Source organism: Mytilus trossulus, chromosome 6 (genome assembly GCF_036588685.1).
Source record: "Mytilus trossulus isolate FHL-02 chromosome 6, PNRI_Mtr1.1.1.hap1, whole genome shotgun sequence".
Lineage (NCBI taxonomy): Eukaryota > Metazoa > Mollusca > Bivalvia > Mytilida > Mytilidae > Mytilus > Mytilus trossulus.
Window position 1 is genome coordinate 53,753,851 of NC_086378.1, and position 27,559 is coordinate 53,781,409.

General features: G+C 31.3%; 1 protein-coding gene across 1 annotated transcript; it reads right to left on the minus strand.

Moving 5' to 3' along the window:
• Nucleotides 1–5,465: 5,465 nt before the first annotated feature.
• Nucleotides 5,466–26,770, minus strand: LOC134722818 (uncharacterized). Its single transcript, XM_063586444.1, has 12 exons — nt 26,764–26,770; nt 24,206–24,490; nt 23,423–23,557; nt 20,146–20,457; nt 15,305–15,583; nt 14,151–14,444; nt 12,100–12,243; nt 10,325–10,396; nt 8,751–8,846; nt 7,989–8,045; nt 6,684–6,778; nt 5,466–6,080 (listed from the first exon to the last, which is right to left on the minus strand). The coding sequence occupies exons 1-12, from the start codon at nt 26,768–26,770 to the stop codon at nt 5,925–5,927; spliced, it is 1,932 nt and encodes a 643-aa protein (XP_063442514.1). The 3' UTR covers nt 5,466–5,924.
• Between the last annotated feature and the right edge of the window lie 789 nt (nt 26,771–27,559).

Consider the following 27,559-nt stretch of genomic DNA (forward strand, 5'->3'; position numbering starts at 1 on the left):
TACAAATTTGAAAGGAAACCAAAACAATAATTTGAACTATAAGATAAGCGTTGATTGAAGTGGTGTGAGTAAGTACAAATTTAAGTGTTAGAAGTATGTTCTGAATCTTTTGGTTCCGGTACAGAAATGAAAATGAAAATATTTTTCTGAAATGTCAGATACAGAGAATTAGATGTTTGTGTTCTTCTCAATGCAGAATTCCCAAACGGGTTTAATTTTCAGACACATAAAAGAGAACCTAGACGGGGATTAAAGAATAGAAATATAATGGCCAATAGTGCAGAATATGTGACAAAAAAAAGAAAAAAAAAGAAAGGAATAATGATACAAAAATAAAAAAAGAAGAGAATAATGGGGTGTTGAAACGTAAAGAATAGATAATAATGGAGGGGTGGACAGAGGGTTCCTGAATCCCACTTCCCTCCCTCTTTCTTCCATTTCCCTCTTATCAAACTCCTGCTTTCCTCCTCCTGAGACCCAGACGAAATTAATATTTTTTGTCTCCAGAACATCTCACGGCTATTTATACACCCCTTTTCCACTGGCAACCACCACCGAATCGTGCTTCCTATCCGTAATTCCAATGTTCCCTTAACCCTGTCAATCCCATAATAAGAGGGTGATCAAATATAATAAATAGAATAAATGGTGTAAAATTTTAGGAAACAGAAATGAAGGCCCCACATTCAACCCCTCACAAAATACTAAAACTTCAGGTCATTTTGTACTTAGTTATTAAAGCTGGATGCTATTTACAATGAGCTTTTAATAGTTATTCCTATTCCTAGTGTTTAAAAAGTCGATCAATCATGCCATATGTAATTTGAATATTATGCATGAATAATGACCTAAAACTGAAACCACTTCATGTTTATAGATCGGAAAGGGATACATTTTTCCTTGCTATGATTTTATCTCTCTATTTTGCCCAGCTTTTGAGGAGTTGCTACCATATTGATGTAAGCAAGCTTTTAATAATAGAAATCGATCTATATCTAGTGGTGTTCCGCGAATGCGTGGTAGTATCATTTGAAGTTGAAAAGGAAACAAAGATGACAAAACACTTAACAAACGGAAAGTTGACAACTTATAGTATCAAGCACTTACGTACCTACTAATCTCTCATCTTCAGCATATTTCCGGAAGTCGATATTTTCTTTTGATAAATTCTACTTCCTTCTTTCGGGTTATAACATGAATTGTATCACAACTAGTAATTATAGAGATCGTTTTACAGATATTCGACTTTAAATATACTGAACAATGAAATAAAAGACGACTGTATTTATAAATATGTTCAATGAACACACGCTATTCCAAACTACAATTATCAGTTGTTTCTATAAAGGTAGATGGGGTGCAGGTCTAAATTAAAATCCATGGATTTTCTTTCAATGATTTATCAAAATGTAGTTTATATCATGCTTTTTTATAAAAAGATATATAAAAAGTAAGGATTTCGGGGTCTTTTTTCAGGTTTTCTACAGGTTAGCAAAATTGTCAAATTTTTAATAGATTGTATATAGAGATGTTTGAATTTTGAAATACAATATGAGGAGATAGATCTTATAATAAGCTTAAAAAAAATTAACTGGATTCAAGGGGCTATTTAACAATCCAAGAAGAGGGGAGTGAGTTAAAACCTGATCTACTTTAAGATCGTTTAAAGTAATTTCCCAAAAAAATTAGCAGTATATTCTCATGAACTCTTTTAAATTTTGTTTCTCAAAATTGCGTTTTATCCGCTCTTTAAAAAAAACAAACATGGAGAGAGGATTATAACAGACATAAGTCGGATTAAACGACTCTATTATATGGCGTAACGAATAAATTAAAACTTTGAAAGAGGAATCAAAACATTATGACAAAAGAAAAACAAAGGCAAACCACATTCTACAAATTATTATAAAAAAAAAAGATGCATGCAAAAACAAAAAAAAACCCAGATAAAAACAAACAAAGACGAATACAATCAAACAAAATGAGTCAATGGTTTAGTCGGCGAGTATAACTTATTAACGTTTGAACAGGCAGTCGTGTATGATAATATCAGTTTAATGTGCAATGATATGTTAATTTAAATTGCAACAAACAAATACAATGTTACAACAGAGGACAATGAAAACAAATGGCGTTACGGATTTTAAATTAAAGTGGTGTAATGTAACTGATTAGAATGGAAATGTATCATGGGAAATATTCGTTAAAATAATGACAAATTAAAATTGATAAGGAGTTTTTTGTAATGCACTTTTACTTTTTTAACGATTTAAAAGAATTTAAAATATTATGCAATACTGTTTGGTGGATGGTAAACACTGACGTATAACTAGATTCGTTCAAGGTCATAGACTTGAAACTGAAATGAACACATTTCCTGATGATATTTAAATGATCACCACATTTTATATTATACTAGTTTGTTAGTTGAGGGTAAACTGTATTGATTGAGTTCCGTTGTATTTAAAGTTCATTACCTTAGTTTGAACCTTGAAATGAATCAAATTTTAACTTTCGAATTTTTTTTTGCTGAAGAAATCATCAGTACATGTATCTATGCAAAACACATGTTTAACCCCGCCGCATTGTTTCACTGAATATGTATATATGTTTAAGAAGCCAGTTGACGTCCGCCTCCGGGTGCGTGATTTTAATTTCTCATGTGGTGTTGGAGAGATATTGGGGGCCTTCGACTGTATTCTGCTCTTTGGTCGATTTTTTTAATCTTTGACACATCCCCCGCTTCCATTTCTCAATTTAACAATGTAATAAATGAATATTTATCAAGCCAAAAAACCTATATACAACGTAGTAACACATTGAAATAGTTCATAACTACAATTAAAAAAACCCCAATGTAAATGAAAACAAATCACATAAAAAAGCCGGCTACGACGTGACTGATGTATATATTTAAGCAATATTTTCATAAACATGAGGAACGTCTCGGGTATCTAGCAGGGGCGGATCCAGTCATTTTGAAAAGAGATAAAGTTGTTGTTAACATCCAAATGCATTGCTCAGCAAAATATGGAAGGTTTCAACTCCTGGACAGTAATCTATATTTCTTTATTTTTGCTATTAATTAGTACCGATCTTTTTATATATAAGTTTCCAATCATTCTCTTTTCTGTTTCCAGACCCCCTACATTTTATGCGAATTTTATTTAAATTATTTAACAAATATTTCTTCAATTAAGCATGTTTTAACAATACTTGATTTCAACAATATCTGTTTTTAAAAGGGTATTGATCTTAACTTTGTAGTAGTAACATTTATGTCTCAATATATGATATATAAATGTATTATAAACTGAACAGTTTAAAAAAATGTAAGAAGCTGATACCCATTATAACTGTATGCCTAAATAACTGATAAAAGGGACAGCTTTACTTTTATCTTTTAATTTTGTTTCGATACTATGGTGTTTCATCTGCTCTTAAAAAACTAACAAAAAAGTAGAGGGGATGATAAAACACCAACGTTGACATATAGGACACCATTATATATGAAGAAAAAAACAACAACAAAAACATAGAACATTCTACAAAATTATCAAACAAACAAAATTAGAAAAGAGTGTAAATTGATTTAAGGGTAAATTTTGTTGTTTGAGTTTAAGTATATTTTTAGCTCATTCACTTACTTCGGAAGTATTTTATTCGAAAATGACATTGAATCGAACTTATAATTTTGAATATACCATTACAGAAGAGGTTCAAAATCTATGCAAGATACAATTTAGCGAACGAATATTCATTAGGGCACCAAAGCCATATATACATTTGAATAAAAATTCAAATAATTGATAACAACAATTTAAAAAGTACGTCATATAAATGAATAAATAAACATCAAAAACGGTGTTGCTAAAAAAAAAGAAAAAGCAAAACATCTTTTATTTCATATGACAGTAGAATACTCTCTTCATCTCTTGATAACAAAAAAAAATCTATGTGTGCATTCTAACTCAAATTCATCAAATAAAAAATTTCTCACTCTCTCTCTCTCTCAAGTTTTATTTCTGGTTTTTATAGTTACGACAATACTGACATACAAACAATATTCTCACCTGGAAATAAAGCTGCGGGTATTTAGAGTCGGATTGATTTGCCTTTTTGAAAAATGTTTAGCGTAAGGGTATGGATGTGGCTGTATTCATTTGATATGTTATCTTTAAGTTTTAGGCTCTCTATTCCTTTTGTTGTTGCCAATTTTTTCCACGACTGTTTTTATCTTTTTTCTATTCATTATTCTCTTATCTATATACCCCATCTATATTTCCTTACATGGTTTTGAAAGTATAAGTGATACACTCAAATTGGTAAACCATATTTCTATATTCAAGCATGTTTAAAACAATACTTTAGTAAAACAAAATCAGTTTAAAAGAGGTTATTGATCTGACATTTCTGGTAACAAAAATTGAAAAATTACTCGGAGTTAAGTAATTAATTCTCATATTAATATATTTGTCTGAATATATGATAAACAGGACATCTTCAATAACTTTTTCGCATGGTAACTTTTTAGCTTAAAATATGATAAACGGAATAATTCTATATTTCTCTTTGAGATTGTTTCATGACATTTCCTTTCATCCGCTCTTTTAAACAAAAATAATATATAAGAGGAAATAGTAAAACACACAAGTCGTACTTAAACGACGACATTATGGCGAAACAAAAAAGCCAATATATACAAAATTCAACAAAACATATCAATAACCATTAATGTGCAATGAAATATTAATTTAAATTGCTACAAACGAATACAATGTTATAATAAAAATATGGAAAAAATGGCGTAACGGATTTTAAATTTAAATGGTGTAATGTAACATATTCTGTATAGTGTAAATGTATCAGGGGTATTCGTTCAATTGTGACAGATTGAAATGAATAAAGAGCGTTTTGTTTTAGAATACTTTTGAGACAGCGATTTTAAAAAATATTTTATTTTTGATTAATTTTGCTGGTGGGTAAATAATTTAGTATATCTACATACTTTCACGCCATCAACTTGAAACGAAACTGAAACAACTTCCTTATTAAGTTTAAATAATCAACAATCTTGCATTAAAATAGTTTGTAAATTGATCTGAGGGTAAATTTTAATGATTAAGTTTAAAGTGTGTTTTTATGGGATTTATTTACTTTGAGTTTGACATGAATTGAATTTGGACGAAATAAGTCTTAAATCTATACAAGATACAGTGTTATAAATGAATATTCATCGGGTCAGGAAAAGTATCTTATAAAATATAGTAACACATTCAATTCGTTGGTAACCGCAATTCAAAAAGACATGTAAATAAAAGATAAACTTAAAAAAAGTATCGTGCATATTTTACATGACCGTAATACATCCTTAACAAACTGACCAAGGTGTACAGTTTAATTTAACATCTAGATTAAATTCTCTCTCTCTCTCTCTCTCTCTCTCTCTCTCTCTCTCTCTCACACACCCAAACCGTGAAATTAGTGTGCATATGACTTTTAAATATATTTAAAATAACAACATTTACTCTGGAGAAATAGACCTTCCTTTTTTACAGCTGGATTTTATAATTACGACATGACTTACGTACAAGCAATGTTCTCATTTGAAAGAAGAACTTCGGGTATCATCAGCTTGATCGGACTTTTTAAAAAAACTTAGCGTGAAGGTCTGAACGTTGTGTTTTCATTTCTGTATTCATAATTTTTAGAACATACAACTCTATTTATTTTTTGGAATGTCAAGTGTTTTAAATTTTTATATGTAATTTCTCTATTATACTCTTTTTTTTTGCTAACCCCTTCCAGATCTTCATAACATTTTTCGATTGTAAAAATCATACATTTGAAACTTTTAATATTTCTACATCTAAACCTGTTAAATACAAAACTTGAGTAAACAAATACACTATATTCTATATAGGTTATTCATCTGCAGTTTCTGGTAATGGATCAGCAGTCCTTGTGAAATCTATATCAACATAGTTTGTCCTGTTTTCGGCTCCAATGATACGACGTCGATCTTTTGGCTTCCTTGTGAAGGATACTTCTATGTATGTCAAACCATCCTGATTTTTACTCTAAAAATAAAAATTGAAATCACGTATAAGATGAATATATAAATAAGGTCCTTGATAATGTTGATACTTGTTAAATATTCTACTGCATTCGTCAAAGTCATGAGTGCGTACTTGAATAACACTTCCTTTTTCAGTTAAAATAACATCTCATTTTATAAGTAAAAAAATACATAAAAAAAATATAATTTGAATAAACAATCTCAGTTATTTGATATGGGTTGTATAGGATAAACTTACAATTACTAACTGAGAAAACTTTAAATAATAGAATTGATTAAAATTCAATAAGATAATTATTTTTCATAATATCTTCATAAATATTAAATAAAAATAAGGGTCACCGGTTTGATTACCAATTCTACAACTCTCAAGAAGAGTTCAAATGACACAGAAATTATGTCTTTCTGAAAGTTTGTGCTACCTGTAGGATGTATATATCGTAGTTGTCTCATCAAAATATGGCCATACAATTTTATCACTTTTTAAATATACATGTATGCTATAAACTATTGTTCAAGTATTATCATTTTTTCTACACGTTTTATCCGATTCCTGTACACAGGAAAGAGAAACGGTAGAAAAAAAATATATAGTTAAACAAACCCGTCCAGATGGCTTTTTTTTCGATGGTTGACGTATAAGCAAATCTGCATCGCCTTGATTTGCATAAGTAGTATCATCGTCTGTGAAATTTATCTCTGAAAAATTTATTAAAAAAATTAAATGTTAATCATAGGTGTATGGTAAATAGAAAATATGTGTAGTATGACAATGAGAAGACTACTTTATACAAAAGTTCGTCGAAAGCAAGTAGACGTTATGGTTTTGTTCAATTTTGACGAAAATTTTGCCGATCAAGGTAATACGATATAGCATTACAAGCATATCATTAAGGTAGAACACTCTGACGCAGTCACGACCGATACCCAATATGGAGCATAATCTGCTAACATTTTCGAAGTATCCCGGGTTTTGATTGGGAAAGTGGTGCTCAGGTGTTCTTTGCAATGTCATTGTCAGCTTTTTTTCCGGCTTATGCGGTTGAATGTTTCTTTGATACCTTTTGCCTACTTTTTATTATTATTTGGGATCCATTTTTATTATTTAAAATGTTCATACAACGCCAGACATATTATTAAGAAAACTAATAGAAGCACAAGATGTAAGGAGACACACTCAAACGCACTAAAAACATGTTTAACCCCGTATCAGTTTGACATCTTAACCAAGTCAGGAATCTATAGCCTAAAATTGATTTGTCTTTTGTGGTTTGTAAAATTTGGTTCATGTGTATGTTTCGGAGTTAGGCGTCGCGTTCACCTTGGTTAACCATTATTCAATATTCTTCAGGGACCAGCTGAGGTCGGCATACAGACTCGGGACTTTCTCGCTGCGTTGAAGACCTATTGGTAGCATTGGTTTGTTTTCTTCTCTCTGTTCGTTGTATTGTTTCTGTAACACATTCTCCGTTTCTATTATCTATAGGTCATCAAAGTGAGAGGGTTAGAGCTATAAAACCAGGTTTAATCCACCATTTTCTACATTTAAAATGCCTGTACCAAGTCAGGAATATGATATTTCTTGTCCATTAGTTTTTGATGCGTTGTGTTATTTGATTTTGCCATGTGATTATTGACTTTCTGAATTGATTTTCCTCTAAGTTTAGTATTTTTGTGTTTTTACTTTCTATAAGTTTAAAAAAATTAAGAAAAATGACAAAACTATTGTCAAAAATGTACACACCATTACTACACGATAAATTATCTTTATCTTTCAATTTCTGAGCTTACGAAGTCAACTGTAAATAACTTATTTTAACGATTAGCACGCTTTTTTCGACAGATTATCGGCAAATTAGGGTGAACTATTGTCTTTTATAATAGCATGAACAAAATGTAAATAGCTTACTTCGTTTTGATTTGTCTACAACTGCATATTCATCATTTGCTGTTTCAATTTCGTCTTCTAAAATATAACATACATTTAATCGAAGTTATATCCCTAACTCCAGCCACCCAACCCACCCCATCCCACCCCCTTAAAGAAGAAGAAATATATTCGACACAGAAACATTTGATATGAAATAGTTCTGTTATAGTTATTAACCAAGCAAGTCGGTATATCGGATTTAATATGCACGGCTTGGGTGACCCTGATTAACCCGAACGACATATAGGATTTCGGGTTAAAGGGTCACACAAGTCGTGCAAATTAAATCCAATATACCGATTTCTTTGGCCAATAACTGTATTAACACATGACGCCTTCAATTTACGTGAACGTTTTACAAATATGCAACCGAGATTCCGCCATCAACAACTCCTAGGAAAGTTTCCTGTACATTATAGAAAGGGTTAAATGAGCCTTTATATAGAAGAGGTTGGTAAGTTTTAAATTATTATTTTTTATATATATGTAGACTTCTTCCTAAATTGTTACATTATTTACGATTTAGTTGTAAATTTTTTCTATCGTTTATGTTAAATTCAATCATATTTTTTTTGCAATCCGTGACGATTAATGCTTTGACATAATGTACTTTCAAAGCGGGATTTTTGAGTAAAGATTGATTGCTTTTCATTCCACGTTTCCTTAGTGGTATGCTTAGAGAAAGATGAACCAAGGAAGATGTTAGTACACAAATTAAAAATGTTAGACAAACAGACTTACCTTTGTAATGTACCTTTTTAGATTTGGATTTGGGTTTAACAACAGAAGCATATTCTGCATTGGCAGGTTCATTAGACATGTTAGAATCTTCGTTTTCTGCATGAGAAAAGAATACATCATACAGCGTTTCTAAGCTGAAGAAACATAAAAATATGCAATGTAATCAGGTGTAATGTATAATCGTCCAGTTCAGATATCTCAAGTGGCTATCTCTAAAAATATTTATTACACGCCAAACAGTAATTTTGTTGCTGTTATTTTCAGCGTTAAAAATTATTTGCTTCATATTCGCTCTGTCCTATAATCCTATACTCTGTAGAACCTTGAATTAAAATATCCAGTTCGAAGTTTTAGCAATACAATTTATACAATTATAACAGGATTCGTCTGTACCTTATGGAAAATACATCAAAAATTGCTCCGACAGCTGAAGATCTAATAAAGACTAAATGGTCCGATATTTATTTTTCTATTTGGTTTTTGTATAAATAAAGCAAAGTATCATCATAATCTCTATTTGATAAATTTTTACATGTTATGATATGTGATAAGTATGAAGAGACAAAATAATGTAATAGCAGTAGGACGTCTTAAAGTCATAAGAAACCTCAAATCAAAAAAAAAATAATGCATATGTTTTATATAACTCAATGGATAGTTTTCATTGTAAAACTTATGTACATATACTTTTTTCTGAAGAAAATTCTTTAATTTATTCACATTTAGAAGAAGTTTACTTTATTTGAATTGCTTCCTTCCAGCAAGCTATTCACCCGATATATTTTCCGTATGCAAGGTGACCTCACTGTGAACCATCTCGTAAAAATCCGGTGACCACAATACGCATGAATGTCCTTAAAATAAACTATTATCTGAATTTACATGTTAAACACGTGCTCAAATTCCATGCTTTTTATGTTTATTTTTCGTCAATTGTTGACAAACAGGTGACAATCGTTAAACTTCGGCTTCAAAACACGAACTTTAATTACCTGCCATATTTTCACAACAACACTGACCGATTGAAAAAAAAATTGACGATTATACGAAATCTACACGAAAAAAATGAGCACAGAAGAATAAGTTTATGATGTTTGTATGCATTGGTTTAAGAATTGGAAGAACATTATTTTTCACCGGTCACTCGTTTCTTATGACTTTAACGTCAACATCTCCAATAACTAGTTATCAACATGCATTAACCTGGATTTTGATATGATTTGATTAATAATATTCCTTTACCTTTTCTTGCGCAATGACTTTGTTTAGAAAGAAGGATATCACAATTGCGTCACAAATTCTCCATTTAAAAAAAAACCAAAAAAACAACATACACAATTTTAAGCTTCTCGACAATATTGTCTTTGTCTTTGTTGAATTTGGAAAAATTATTTCGAGTTCACCTCTCAAACCATGTAGAAAAATCTGAACGATCCGACAGTTCAACTAGAGTCAAATGATATAAGTAAAGTATATAAAAAGGACTGTATGCACAACTGAAATATATAATGTACTAGTGCTGTTTGAAAATTTCAAAATATAGAAGTTTACATTATTTAACGTAAAATATTTACCCATATTTCTCCGTTTAAATTTCTGTTGTACCTTATCAACGACTGCATACAACACATTGCTTTCTGCTAGTTCTAAAATAAAATTTAAGTATTTATTTATGTTCATATAAAACATGGTAGACATACAAGGACGCAGAAAACATAGACGCAGGAAATGAACGGAACTAAAGGATATTGTAGTTGGTTCAGAGGATAGCTGAGAATTTTCCCATCTTAACTGTGCAATTTCATCTTGTACTTTGGAGTGACAAGAGAATTTTAGAAACCAATGACCTTGCCTAGTACCAAATACATGCCTTACGCAGGCTGTTCAAGGTTAGGGGAGGCTTGTCACCTATACACTAGTTTTTTTATATGACATCAGGGAAATTTGGGTTCTTTAACAAAATAACAAAATTCATGTACATGTTTTGACCATATAATATCAGAAAGATGTATAGTTTTTGGGAAAGTATCTTCAAAGTAAAAAGTTTTTTAGCTTTTGAAAATTTTTCGTCATAACAGTTCTTTTCTGGACTATCATTTAAAGAAGGAGAGGAGACGTCTAACGTTTGCGTCAAAGACGTGCGTCGCAAAGGGATTGATACATCCTTTATGTGACATTTAACTATATCATTTTTTCAAACAATACAATCAACACCTTTTTTAATTAGTCCTCTGTTGTCGAAAGCTATACAATTTAAAATCTTAACGATTTCTAGCTGAAACCCGATAATTGTCTGATCATGTTAAGTCCGAGAAACCCGAAAAAAGTAAATAATCAAGACGAATGAAAATAAATCGTTAGTAAACTGAGAATGAAAATGAGGAATGTGTCAAAGAGAACAGCAACCCGACCATAGAGCAGACAATATCAGAAGGTCATCAATGGGTCCTCAATGCAGTGAGAAATGCACACACCAGGAGGTGTCCTTCAGCTGGCCCCTAAATAAATATATATACTAGTTCAGTGATAATGAACGCCATACTTAACTTCAAATTGTACACAAGAAACTAAAATCAAAAATCATAAAAGACTAACAAAGGTCAGAGGCTCCTGACTTGGGACAATCGTAAAATTGCGGTGGGGTTAAACATGTTTATTAGATCTTAACCCTCCCCTATATCTCCAGCCAATGCAGAAAAAAGTAAACGCATAACAATACGCACATTAAAATTCAGTTCAAGAGAAGTCCGAGCCTGATGTCAGAAGATGTAACCTAAAAAAGTAAACAAATGACAATAATACATAAATAACATCATACTTCTAGCAGTTAACTGACATGCCAGCTCCAGACTTCAATTAAACTGATTGAAAGATTATGTCTTCATCATATGAATATCAGGCACAATCCTTCCCGTGAAGGGTTAAGTATCATACCATCATAACATAGATGAGAAGAACATAACCTGTGTCATGCCAAAACCTGTGTTTTTTTTTAAAGAAATGTGTCTAGTTCCGATGCAAAGACCCTATAAGTGAATCAATATTAACGCCAAAATATGCAATCTTTAATGACCTGACAACAGTATCGTAATAACATTCCTTCTTGCTAAGTCTATTTATAGGTTTTGTTAGCTTCTGAGGTGAATACTGACATTTATATATATTTCTTTCACCAAATTCTGTAGCAAATGACGAATTTCAATCGCCAAATTTGTTTTTTCCCCGCAAACTAGCAGCGGAAACCCTGTGTGCTTGTTATTGTCATTAACACACATTTCTGTTGGTAATGATAATTCCAGAAGAATCACTAGTACTTATAAGTTAAATATGGTATATTCTAGTAACATACCACTTGTGCTGGCTTTATGTCTTCTTTTGAAGAACACATATACAGAAGTAATTATCATAAGAATAACTGCAAAACCACAGCCAATACCAATAAATATCGGGGTCATGGATGCTGATTTCGATGGTGATTTAACGGTAGGTTGAACTGAAAAAAAGAAGGAAAAGGGAGTTAAAATTTTATACTAAGTATATCATGATTATTCTATTTCACTATCAATTTGATAAAAAATATGTATCTGTATGTATGCCTTGTTGATCGGCAATATAACAACACGGGTACAAGAGTATCTCATATGAAATGTTTTTTTGAATTTCATAACATTCAACTAATAACTTAACGATATACAAAATAGGAAATGTGTACAAAAAGGATTACTGACGACGAAAAAATTATCAACTGAAGACTACATGAAATACATTCGAGCAACTATAAGACACCATATAAATACCTTCATCAATGAGCTAAATCCATTCAGTAGACCCAGACAGGACAAAATGTTAGCAAGAGTTGAACAAATGAAAAACAATTGAACAAACGACCACGTTTATACAAGCCTCTGACTTGGTCACACACGGGTTTAATCATGTTAGAGTTACACCTTAACATGTGACAGACAGTAATGAACGAATCTATAGTGTCCTCGCAGTTACTAATATCTTGTTCAATGCAAATAACAACTTATTAGGAAAATAACAAAGCTTATCACTGACTTATGAATCAATCTGTTCACATCTAACTGATTTAGTTAACATTTTCAAATAAATAAATAAAATTGATCATTTAATTTGTTTTATATAATTTAACTGCATGACTACTAATATCATCATGATATTCATGTAAGTAATCTGATGTTGTTGCATATAATTCTGTGTTTAAAGGATATTATTTATCTATGTAACGTTACCACTAGTATTGGTTTATGCCATACATGCAATTCTGAATCAGCATTTGGTATGTTCGGATTTTCTTGATTAGATTTCATATACAACATGTATTTCAAACGAGATTACCAAACAATGTAAGTTCCAAAGGAAAAAGTATTAGTTGCGACAATTAAAATATATAACACTTGACATGGTATATACGAAAAGGTATAATTGAAAGTTTTTATTTGTCTAGTGAGAAATTTCTATTTAATATGGGGACGAAGTCCCCGACTACGGTAGAAAAATCAAGAAATAAAAATAATAAAAAATTTCGTGAAAATTTTCCCGAATTTTTCATTCTACTAATGAACTCAAAATCGTTAACTTTTTTTCAGATCTACTTCCTGTTCCGGTTTTCCCCGCATTTGCAGAAATCTGTCTTGTTTGCATGATATTTTTTTTTATATTTACATGATTTATCAGTCTAGTAAAATATAAGATTGGAACTCAATACAAATTCATTTTTAATAATTGTTTGATATGAAAAAAAAGTTACCCGAGGAAAGCGTTTCTTTTGTTTACATTGAATATGACGTCATGACTTAAAGAAAGTCACAGCTAAATTCCTAACAACAGAACCAAACTCGGGAACGTTACGGTATTTCCGTTTCTTTTATTAACATGTTTGAATTAAAAAAAATAAAACAGACTTCGTCTCCATTCACAGGTTATGCCTGCCTTATATTAATTTTTATGATAATTGTCAAAGACCTAAAAAAAAATGTGTTAAGATATATTGTCGTTTTCTTAGAGAATTTAAAAAAAAAACCAGAATAAAATAAATCTCACTGAGAGTATTATACAGCGAACCATCTGTACTAGATAAAACTTGTTTGGTATGTCTTGATGTCATTTTGACGTTGATTGGTAATTGACTATTCATCAAATTTACGAAGCATGTGGTTTTAAAAAAAACCAAACTTTCTGATATGAAAACGTCTTATTTCAGACGAAAACATTCTGAATGTCATTCAGTACTCAAATATTCGAGTACCATGGGTAAAACCGAGAATCGAATATCAAAATGATAGTATACAAATCATAAAAGAAAAGATAAAATACAACGCATAAGAAAACATAAAACCTAAGAAAAATAAAAATTATTAATCTGGTTGGTGACTTTACCTTCTGTTTTAAAATCGAGTGATGTATTTCTTTGTCCTTTTATGTTCTTTGACACAACAGTTACTTGATATTTAGTATCTGGTTTAAGCTGATCTAATGTGAAGTATACCGTTCTCCCCGATTTAATGTTACTAGATGGTACATCCTTTTTGTCCCATTTGGTATCATCTTTTGCTTTATACTTGACCCAAAAGGTTTGTTTGTGTCCGCCATCAAATCCAGCAATCCAGGATATATTTACTGATTGAAATGTTGCTTTTTTGACAGAGAAATTTTTCGGTGCTTCTGGTTTATCTGAAATTATTATGGAAAGTAGTATAAGTAGTGTTCACAGCAGTAAAGATAGACGAAGTTGTTTTTTAATTGTGAAAGTGTGGCTGAGTGTGAATTTATTTTACAGCACATTTCAGTCAGTATGTATCTAATGGTAATATCTGTGGTTAGCTTGCTTGTTAGCAGAACCGTGAAGTCATTGTTAGGTAAGGTATACTTCCCTCCTTTTAAAAGAGGGACCAAAGATACCAAAGGGACAGTCAAACTCGTAAATCTAAAACAAACTGACAACGCCATGGCTAAAAATGAAAAAGACAAACAGAAAAACAATAGTACACATGACACAACATAGAAAACAAAAGAATAAACAACACGAACCCCACCAAAAACTAGGAGTGATCTCAGGTGCTCCGGAAGGGTAAGCAGATCCTGCTCCACATGCGGCACCCGTCGTGTTGCTTATGTGATTACAAATCCGGTAACAAGTCTAATTCGGTAGGTCAAATTCATGAAAGGGAAGGGGATTAAAGTAGCTAAGTCCTACAGAGAGATATATTTTTTATCTGTTGGGCTAGTCTACTATTGAAGGAGGGAGGTTTACCTTACCTAACAGTGACTTCACGGATCAGCTATTAAGCAAGCTAATCAAAGATATTACCATTAGCTACATACTGACTGAAATGTGCTAAAAAATTCAATGAAATCAGGAAATTATTACCAAGTTAATGATTTGGTCTGACTACTTTTATAATTCATGCAAATCCCTCAATCATTAATTGGAATCTTAATTTATATCTCCAAACATAATTTTGGTATTTAAACATCAGTTGACCACTAACCAATCAAATTATAATTGCAGTGATAAATAACAAAATAATTACCTTGCGGTTTCAAAGTTATATTTTCCACAATGCATCCTAATTTGTTACATATTTTGATTCCATATGAACCAAAATCATCTTTCGTTTTTATATGTATTGTGGAATTAAGCTTATGTTTGTAATCATATCGTTCGTTCAGAACATTCCATTCGAAATTAGTCTCACGTAACCATGTTACATTTGGTGCCGTGAATGCTGTAACGTTCAGAACTATATTTTCTTTTGTACCAATTTTTGTTCTTATTGTTCCGGATTTAGCTGTTGCATTCCTAGGTTTACCTACAACACGATTTGTAAAATGTAAACACAACGACAAAGCGATAGATTTTCTCCTAAAATTGTAAATTGAATTAAAATTGTAATTTTTCAAAGTCCAGTAATCGCTAAAAAGAATGAATGATGTGCAACCGAGCGCTTCAACATTAAACAGTATCAATTTTCCTCGGACTATATAATAGAGAAACAATATTAACAATATATTTTTTCAACAATAGTCTTTGTAAAGAGTACCCGACACTTTGATTAAATAGAAACTTGATCGTTAAATTATAAATTTTCTCAAACATATTTTCTTACTAATAGTATATTAATGATTAAAACGTTTATAAGCGGTTACACCCTCAAATTTTTGGTATCCCCTTCAGTTAACAGAATACATATATATTCATACGGAAGATATATTTAGTAACAAAATCTTTATTTTAATATATATATAAACACATGTGTGCATCTTCCCCTCTATGTATTACAAAGGACATTTAATATCTAGTTAAAAAGATAAAGTAGGATTGCTAATAAGACAAATATCAAACAAATTTCAAATGAAGTAGATGTAAATAATTATGGGCAATAAGTAAAAAAAACTCCAAGGAAACTTCAAGAAGGAAAATCCCTAATCAAATCGCAAAACGAAAGCTAACCAATGGATAACAACTGTCCTACTCCGGACTTGATACAGGCATTTTTCTACGTAGAACATGGTGGATCGAACCTAGTTTTATAGATAATTAAACCTCTCACTTGTATGATACCGTAAAGCGGGATTTTTTTCGCGGGAGTTAATTTTCGCGATTGAGGGGCAACAAGGTATACGAAAAATTTTCGCGGTTTTTATTTTGGCGGATTTATAATTCCCAATAAAATATTTTGGCACTACCTAAAATCATTGCAGTTACAAAAATTGCACATATTCACAGGAAGAAAACATTTGAAACATTCATGTTGTAGTTCTGTATAAATACAAGAAATAAAAAAAAAAAGATGATATTAATAGTAAAAAAAAAACATTTGGTAATTTGAAACAATATTTTAGTTAAAACGCATGTCTTGAATAGTCCAATATTTACAGTTATATCTTTGATTTACTTGTCTCAAGATAATCATCCAAGGCGCCACTAATACCTTTTTCACGGAATCCACTACGGACAATATCCGGATTGTTTTTTATGTGTTGGAACATCTGTACTAACCATTTTGCTGATAATGGTTTAAGTCTTGTAAGAGACAAATCATCCGGCACAATAGGCTACTTTTCGGAATCAACAATTTCTTTTTCATCCAACTGTTTAACGATTTCATTAGAATACCCTTGTTCAAATAAGTTACGCATTTTATTTTTTACTGCTTTTAATTATAAGTGTGTTTCTTTATTGTTATTCAATCAAATAAGTGTCTATTGTTATAGCTAATAATTTGTTGTTACCTGAATGACCTCTGATGTATTAATTACTGATGCAGTTAATCCTTAGAATACAGGTAACAAAGGTCGATATTTGTCACAGGTGTTAAAACTTCTTGTTAATGTTACGGTTGATAAATTATGAAATTGATCGGACCTTTGATGTACTAATTAGGTTATAAAATTATCAATAGGAATTTACTTCTCTTATGTAATTTGACACTAATTAATAAGGGTGAAATACCTGACAAAGTACTTTACACACTTAAATTATTTGACACTATTTAAAATAATAAGGGTATAGTTCAGATATCTCAGCCGGTATTATTTTCTTAGGTTTAAAGAAATTTAAGATACTAATCTTCGGACTTTGATGAACAACTGATACTTTTACATGTCTGAAAAAGAAACTCAGTTTAATTAGAACTCACGAAGTCATTTTATAAAATACATGTATGTACAATGCCCATTGGCATTTATAATGTTAAACTAAAATATTCCGTCATTGATCTGCCGACCGGAAAAAAATAATCGTTCTCACTTTAGCTTTGATAAAGTACCGAACGTATGCATAAAATTTCGAGGAATTTATTTGCGCGATTTTCATTTATCCGCCAAAATAAGCGAAAATAACCACCCCGCGAAAATAACCCGCTATACGGTAGTGACATACAATTCCGAACAGCTTCAACAATAAAAAAACACCCCGTAAAGTCAGCTATACATGTCTAATACAAGAAAATAATGAAATAATTCAATTGCGAAACCTTAGAGCCTAATCTGAAACAAAACAAGGAAATATAACAGATACGAACCAACTACAGGCTTCTGCCTAGGGACAGCCACGTGAAAGACTGTGGCAGGGTTGAAATGTGTGTGAGCGCTCAACCATCTCCCTAACCAAGGCCAGTGGTGAAATATGAGAACAAACTATTAAAATGGGTTTAAGAAGGCTTAACTCATCAGATGGATACAAATAATACAAAAGATAAACATCAAACATAAACACAGACACACGTGGTGGTATGTTTCCATCACTCATTCCTAAAACAAAAATTACATTTAATACACGTATTAGAGTACTCGTAGTAACAGCTAGTTCAGAGCCAATAACAACTTAAAAAAACGTGTATCTTAGACTAGCATAGCAATCCGTACACGTCCAACATCTAAGAAGTTCAGTGTTAGGACGTCATCAGCATTCAGATGACCTTGTGACATTCAAACATAAAGGTATTAATAGGCTGTTACATCGTTAAAATGCATGTGTTTAATACAAAACTATTAAGTACAGATTTACCAATATTTACCAACAAAAAAAACCCAATATTCAATGATATAAATATAGTTTTTACCATCCGTCTTTGATACACTACTTTGTTCAAACAAATTCAATAGATATGCATAGGAAAAAACCACTGAATAGATATTGTAATGAAAATCCCCTTCGTCTATTTAATTCAATAGTCCATGGTCCAAGTGAAAATTACGATCATAAAATTGGCTTTCAAAGTAATAGTTCTTAATTCACTCTTTGATGTGTTCTTCAATACAATTGCAAAGTAAGTCTAATGCGAAATAAAGAAAAAAAAATATGGTATAGCTACAAAAGTTTAAAATTTTCGAAAACACTAAGGATTTTCTTATCCCAGATATATATTACCTTAGCCGTATTTGGCACAACTTTTTTTGAATTTTGGATCCTCAATACTCTTCAACTTTGTATTTGTTTGGTTTTATACATATTTTGATGTGAGCGTCACTGATGAGTCTTATGTAGACGAAACGCGCATCTGACGTGCTAAATTATAATCCTGTTACCTTTGATAACTAAAAACATATGTATTATACTTTTGATGCTTTTTTTCCTTTTGAATCAGATCACGTTTTTGTTATGAACTTATTGTATAAGCCTTGAAATACATATACCATTATAAGTCTTCTAGTCAATTTCAAAAATTTCAATTGCATCAAACTTAACACTGATATAAAAGCAGTAGTTCAAATCTAAACAGTATATAATTTAGAGTATAAAGAAGGTTTTAATGATAAATTCTTCCTGTAAAGGTGCTAGACTGTTTATATTGACTGCACACACATACCTTATATAAAAAAAAGAGATGTGGTATGATTGCCAATGAGACAACTATCCACAAAAGACCATAATGACACAAACATTAACAACTATAGGTCACAAGTTTACATGGATCATTTCTAAATTTCCGGGCACGGTTAACAACATTTCCATAAAAATGAGGATTTGCTGTCCCGTTTGAACCAAACTTCAAAACCAAATCTTTATATCTATGGAAAAATTTAGTAAAGGTTTTAAGTAATTTATGGTAACGATATCCCTGGTTTAATAATTTACCAGTAATACATAGGTTGCGTTCGTTAAAATCAGAAACGTCACAACAGACACGGGCATAGCAAACAATTTTAGATTTGCGGCAAGAAATATGTTAGAAATTTCTATAACCTCACCTAGAAGACTTGATTGGTAATGGAAATGGGGAATATATCGACCCGACAAAAGAGCTGAAAACAGCCTATGGCCACCAATTGGTCGCCAACACAGCAAGAAAATAGACAGTTAGTTGTCATGCTGAGGCATAGAACAAAGCAACGAACATTTAGACACCTAAAAGTATGGGATCACAGTTTTAATTCCTCCACTATCCTTGTTTTTGTCATAAATTTTACCTTTTAAAATGCATGATCTATTTAGGCAATGTGAGAATAACAAACATCACAATAGACTATTATGTATCGGTTCGTATTGGTATCAATTGCAGTGATACTTTATTGGTTGTGTTGTGTAGGATTGGTTTAGTGTATTGTACAATAACACTGACCTTTCACGTAAAAATATCCTTTGTATTTAAACAAAAATGATAGATAACCTTGTCCCATAGATTTTAAAAGTTTACATTTGAAACACAGAGGTATCGGTACCCATTTATCTTCCGAATTTTAACTTTGACTTCTTACGGTTAGTATGTCCTATTTGTTTTTATTTATGTTACTTGTAAATGAAGTTGTTTAATATAATAGCATTTGATTATTTTACAAAGACCTGTTAACTAATCAAATTTTTACACAAGGAATGATATCATTCAAACTTATATGTTGATTGATGATACTACAGTTGAACTATACTCACAGTATATGTTTAAGTTGACAGTTCTGGTATCTGCATATGGTATCCCATTACTAGCCTGAATCGAGAAGTTTCCAGATTCTTCACATTTAAGGGAAGGTATGTTTGATATGTAATCAATATACTGTTTGCCCTTATGAATTGGTTGGATTTTCAACAAGGTAGAATTGAACATTATTTGCGGATCAGGATTACTTTCCACACGCAGTTTCATTTCAACTTTTACTTCTTCATTGAAGTTAAAAGTTGGAGGATTTATCAATCCATAACTCTCATTGTTAGACCGAAGCCAGAATTCTGTTACTTTGGAAGAATCTGAAATAGATTATACAATACTTCAGAATAATATGAATGTACTAAATCATATTTCATCTGGGTTATGACATTATTAAAATTATGAATGTCTTTGTAAATTCTACGGTATAAATTATCTTACTACACTAACGAAGAAACTCCCAGAGACAAAATTAACCTTTTGATTGTGTGTTGATTCTTTTAGAAGATTTAAGCATTTTGATTTCGGAACTATTTTCCAAAGCGTATCTGACGTTAATTATTCAAATTACATGTACATGTAGAAAAAAATGTAATGGTTTGTAGTAGAACTATCACATTTGAGCACAAGATAATAGTAAAGTTGAGCAATTGATAAACTATGCATTCATCTATTGTGAAGGCACGGTTATATTTATCATCTTCACCAAGAACGATCAGTTATCCTTTCAATACTTCACAACTAGCGGAATACATAAATTACAAAGAAATAGAGGACAAGTTTCCATATGCACATCACACATTTTGATTTATCAGGTATGTTTGTGTCTAAAATAAATGTAAACACTACCACTTGACGCGATCGGTAAAACTTTAAGGTACAATCATGGATGCTAATATGTATACAGTAGGAATCAGTAAAATGCCGACTTCAAATTCATTCACCAAACCGATGAATACTCACCTATGCCTTTTTTGTGTGCATAAAACTTTCGTATAGTGTCTTCAATCTTGCAAAAAATATTATTCTAAACTATCAAATTCATACTTACTGAGGATAATTATGGATTATTTTTACTTTGATATACAGTACATACTATGAAAACAATTACACAATTATATCATCATATCATTCATTCACATCTTGATAACTTTTTAGAAGGTAATCGAATTAAAAGTTTAAAGTTTATATGTAACTGTTGAACAATTCATTTTTCGCCCTTTTTGAGGACAAAACACACTTAAGCAAATCAACAAATCCAAATTTCATTCTTTGCTTAGTACGATTCGATTAAGTCAGACATGTAAATACTCTTTCTTAACAGGTTTGGGGACGAATAAGCATATTAAGACTATTGACTTTGAATTTATATTTTTCAAGCATATATCTATTGTACAAATTGTGACGATCGTAATTTCTAAATAAGATAATTGTTTTAGGGCGGGACTTATTATTCATTATGTCAGATTTTGAATGGAAAGACTGGTTAGGCAATTAGACTTGTGATCTGTAGCTTTAATGCTAATGCTCAAAGCCATGTTACTGTCTATAAGGTCGGGCAGAACTGTTTAGATTTTATAAGTAACGATCAAAGAGTACCGTTTGCTAACTGAATGTGAATCATAAGTCATTATGCATCATTAGTTTCATTACAAATAAAGATATGAGTATGTATCTTTCGAACCTATCCGTTTTTGCTGATATCAATCTTTAAAGTCCTGAACATACTGTAAATAAGCCATGAATGATACATCTTCTGATTTCAAATGTTTGGCTTTGAGCGTTCCTGATGAAGGTAAATCCAGAAAAGCGCTTCGGACGCGTGAAATTATTATACGTGGTGTTTTCAATTTTCAAGTTGCAGTTTTGCTTTCCATGCAATAATTGTGAATACATTTTTTGTAGTTAAATTGTTATATTGAGCATGTTTTTACACTACATAGCTATCTATTAATTGCATTTGCATATGCCCATGACCAGGTAAATCATCTGGTGAAGTATTATTGTTACGCAATATAAAAAATCTTTTGAAAAAAATCAAGATATCATAGATCAAATATAGTTTAAAACTTAGTGTCTCGCCTACTTCTGAGGTTAATCAGTGGCTCAACAATAATGAGGAAAAACAATAATTAAAATATTCTTCTCGGATACTATCTTTTGATTTTAAGAAGCTTCTGTCAAAGTTTGGTAAAAATCCAGGATAGTTTATGAATCTAATAAATGTTTTAAAATTTTTAACTGCATTCCATTTATAAGTAAAATACGGAAAACCAAGTACAAAAGTGTAATGAATCTCCTTCTAGATACTAGCGTTGATCATAAACAAGCTTCTTCAACGTTGGGTACAAATTGAGGACAGTTTCAGTAAGTTATTAAAATTTAAAAAAAAACTTTGACCACAGAGTGCATGTAATGTTTCCTGGTAGAAAAACTAAATTTTGTAAGTCCATTTATAAGTAAAACACTGTAATAAATAGAATTTATAATGAATTGTTTTTAAAATTTTGCTGCCTCCTTAATAACATTGTCCCATAGATTTTCAATGTTTACCTTTGCTACACAGTTGTCTCGGTACCCTTATATCTTCCGAATTTTAATTTTGATTTATTACGGTTAGTATGTCCCATTTGTTTTTTTTAAGCATTTTCATTTGGTTTTCTCTTATGTTACTTGTAAATAAAGTTGCTTAATATAATATCATTTGATTATTTTACTTAGATCTAAGTGCAGGCTTAATTTTTGAATATATAGAAAATATTTAACAGCAGATGACTAAATATGATTTAAACTTTTATCGACTATATGCCTTAAAAGCAATGATTAAACCACGATGGTGAGGTAAAAGAAAAGACAAATATATCAGGTTTTGTTACTTCAAAAATAATAGTGATGAAGAATTAAATTGTTCATTTCCTTTCTTAATGTTTGTAACCATTTGTAGCGTATAATAACTCACATATTCACTATTTGGCTATACTTTTTGGACCTTTTAGATAATAGCTATTCATCTTTTATATAAGGTTTGGGTTTTATATATTTTGGCTAGGAGCATCACTGAAAACATCTATTGTCGGAATGCGCATCTGGTGCAGGAAAATTAGTACCGTTAATGTTATTAGTACTTACACTGTACATTCACTATTATATCTTGTATCTTTGTTCTGTTGTTTACTACAGGATGATCTACCCGGCAACGGAAGGTTCCGGTTTGATTCCTCGTTATTGTTGGAACATGAACACTGTTGTTGAAAATCAATTCATTTGGGACCGGACTAAAGTTACCTGTCATGTTTTGTTTCCAAATGTAATTACATTCAGGATTACAGGTTGCAATACAATATAAAGGACCTAATGTAGTTCCTTCTGTAATATTTATATTTGTGATTGAAGGTTCTACTGCAACATTTTCAGGACCATCTGCAACATTAGAAAACATACACACTTTACTAGAAACATATTGTTAAAAATACAATTTCAAATAATGCAAACATGATAAGAGATAATATTAACGACTTAACACAAATGCATAACAATAGACGATACCTCGAACATACTAATGCGGCAAAAAAAAACTTATATTCAATTCAAAGACAGTAAACCCTGGTGCTCTTGATTTGACAATCAATTTACGCTATTCTTGTTGATATCCAATATTTCGGCTCTTCAATTGATTGAAGGTAGTTGGCTCTTTTTTTTTCCTAAATAACAAGTTTTTTTATAATATGAAAAAAGAAGATTTGTCATGACTTCCAATTCAATGAAACAACTCTTCAGCAGAGCCGACATGACGTATACATTAACAAATGTAGGGCATCAAACGACATTCAACAATGAACAAAACCCATACCGCAAAGTAATTTATACATATATTATAAAACTGTTATAAAAAAATAGTTTGTAAACAACGGAACTAAGCAATTAAACCATGACAGCAATTTTACTGTTACCATTATACATTAAACAAAAACTATATCATAAGTTATATGCCTCTTGAAAAGGGATACTGGCAAAATACTAATGTAGTACACTGCATCTTTCAGCAACACTTTAAAGTATGGTACTTACAAAACGGGTCTAATAAAACAGTATTACTCATGTTTGACACTTTTCCAAGGTCATCAGTTGCCTGACATGATATGGTCGTTCCATTATCTAACTTCGTAAGATTGTTCATTACATATCTATTATTGTTGAACTCCCCTCTATCATTCTCAGTATGAAATTGATATGACAGACGTGCAGATATATCTCCAGGCCATCGTTGAACCGTTGAATTGCATGTAACGGTGATGGTATCACCGACAAATGGATTATTAGGTCGAAGGGTTAATGTTGGTTGTGTTGGTGTAGCTTAACAAAAAAGAGAACAGTTAATTTTTAAGAGCTTGATATCCTGTATATTGTTAAATATAGCATATTTAAATAGCAATTATATTGGTATATGTGTTTCTGTGTTGTTTGGTTGCGGTCTGAAATTTCAAATTCATTTTGATCCGGTCATAATATGTGGTTCTCTAGGTAGGTTTTTCGTGACATTAAGGTCTCAAATTATATGCATTTCATCCCGGTTGCATGGGCCTTAATTTATGAAAACATGTTAAAAATTCCATGTTGAAGCTGGATACATACTATATCATATATATATATATATATATGAGAGCCCAGGTGGTCGTGTGGTCTAGCGGGACGGCTGCAGTGCAGGCGATTTGGTGTCACGATATCACAGTAGCATGGGTTCGAATCCCGGCGAGGGAAGAACCAAAAATTTGCGAAAGCAAATTTACAGATCTAACATTGTTGGGTTGATGTTTAGACGAGTTGTATATATATATATATATAGATATTTTCATTTTCACTTCAAATTTATACTTTTAAACGAGAAGATCTCAATTTGTGTGTCATATCTCTTCCTACCGCAATGAGTTAATCATCATGCCTCTGTGTTCTATTGGTACCATGCAAAGTCACATTTGTCATCCATAATTATTCGGGGACTAAACATTTTTTTTTCGTATAATTCTGCATGTATATTATGATTACATGTGTATACTCCTATAATATAAAGATACTTTGTATATAATATAGCAGTGATCGCTATGGAGAAGCAACTTGGAATTGATAGTTTATTTATAGCAAATATACTTTATTTATAATATGCGTAGGATACAGAAATGCAAAAAACATGGAATTTGATAGATAACAATATAATAACGGACTTCTGAAAAAAGAGGGAGGGCTTAAAATAATTGTCCTTTTTCCAAAAACAGTTTACATACTTTAAACCAAGCGCCAAATACCAGCGATTTCGCGGGTGTGTTCTAGTGTAATCAGTTACATGTAGATACAAATGACAATTTTCCATTAAATATAGCATTACCAGCGGCATTTTGAATAGCTGTAAATAGTTATCAAAGGTACCAGGATTATAATTTAGTACGCCAGACGCGCGTTTCGTCTACACAAGACTAATCAGTGACGCTCAAATCAAAAATATTTATAAACCCAAACAAGTACAAAGTTGAAGAGCATTGAGGATCCAAAATTCCAAAAAGTTTTGCCAAATACGTCTAAGGTCATCTATGCCTGGGATAAGAAAATCCTTAGTTTTTCAAAAAGTTTATATAGTTTTATATACAGGAAATTTATAAAAATGACCACATTATTGATATTCATGTCAACACCGAAGTGTTGACTACTGGGCTGGTGATACCCTCGGGGACGAAACGTCCACCAGCAGTGGCATCGACCCAGTGGTGTAAATAGTTTTCAAAGGTACCAGGAAGTGAAAGTGTTACAACCCTGACTTAATATATTTGCATGAAAGAATGTTATTCTACGAAAAATCTGTATACTAGTAATCCCTTTCAACTGACCTATCAAATCATACATCATTCAACATTGTTAAATAAAATTTCAAATTCTAGTTAGTAAAGCATATATGTAACACTTATCCCTACAGTTACAAACCTGACTTAATATATTTGCATGAAAGAATGTTATTCTACGAAAAATCTGTATACTAGTAATCCCTTTCAACTGACCTATCAAATCATACATCATTCAACATTGTTAAATAAAATTTCAAATTCTAGTAAGTAAAGCATATATGTAACACTTATCCCTACAGTTATATGAGCTTGATCCATATGTGGAAATATTCGTATGTTTGTTTTCATATATAAATTATTAAGTCTAATGGTAAACTAAAGTGTTTGTTTTTCTCGTATTTTCCTAATATGATATCCTTATTAACACGGTCTACAAAAACTTCCATCAATCGAACGTTATAACTTAACTATAAGCAATGATCAAACCAGTATGTTGATGTAAAACAAAAGATAAACATGCCAGGTTTTATTACTTTACATACAATAATGCTGAAGAATGAACTTGTTCATTTCGTTTATGTTTGTGTATAACCATTTGTAGTGTATAATCACATATTCACTGTAGGTACTTACATTGTACATTCACTGATATATCTTTTATCTTTTTTCTGCCTTTTACTTCAGGATGATCTACCCGGCAACGGTAGGTTCCGGCTTGATTCCTCGTTATTGTTGGAACATATACACTCCGGGTGTTGTTTGAAATGAATTCATGTTTGACGGGTTCGAAGTTACCTGTCATGTTTTGATTCCAAATGTAATTACATTCAGGATTACAGGTTGCAATACAATGTAAGGGACCAAGTGCAGTTCCTTCTGTAATATTTAAATTTGTGTTTGCATGTTCTACTACAACATTTTCAGGACCATCTGCAACATTAGAAAACATACACACTTTACTAGAAATTAGTTATCAACAGTTGCAGGCTTATTATAATTCCATACGCCAAAAAGCGCGTTTCTTCTACATAAGACTCATCAGTGACATTCAGATCTAAAACGTTAGAAAGCCAAACAAGTATAAGGTTCAGTATTGAGGACAACAATGTCTAAAAAGTTGTGTCAATTACGGCTCAAGTAATCTATGCCTGGAATAAAAAAAACCCTTAGTATTTCGACTTATTCATACTTTTGCAAACAGTTAATTTATAAAAAAAATACCATATAATTGATATGCATGTCAGCATCGAAGTAATAGTAACATATTATTATCAAAAAAATTTCAACTGACGCAAAAATGATAAAGATGATTTAAACGGGTAAATAAAAAAGCCGTACAGTAAACGACACCTTCCAACTTCGGATATTGTTGGTCCTCAATGCTCTTCAACTTTGTACTTGTTTGGCTTTATAACTATTTCGATCTGAGCGTCACTGATGAATCGTATGTAGACGAAACGCACGTCTGGCGTATTAAAATATACTCCTGGTACCTTTGATAAGTGAACATATAAAAAAGGCAAAAATTAAAACAATATTTAATACAAAGATTTCGTCATTGCGTTGTCAGTTTCTCTCAGCTTATGATTCT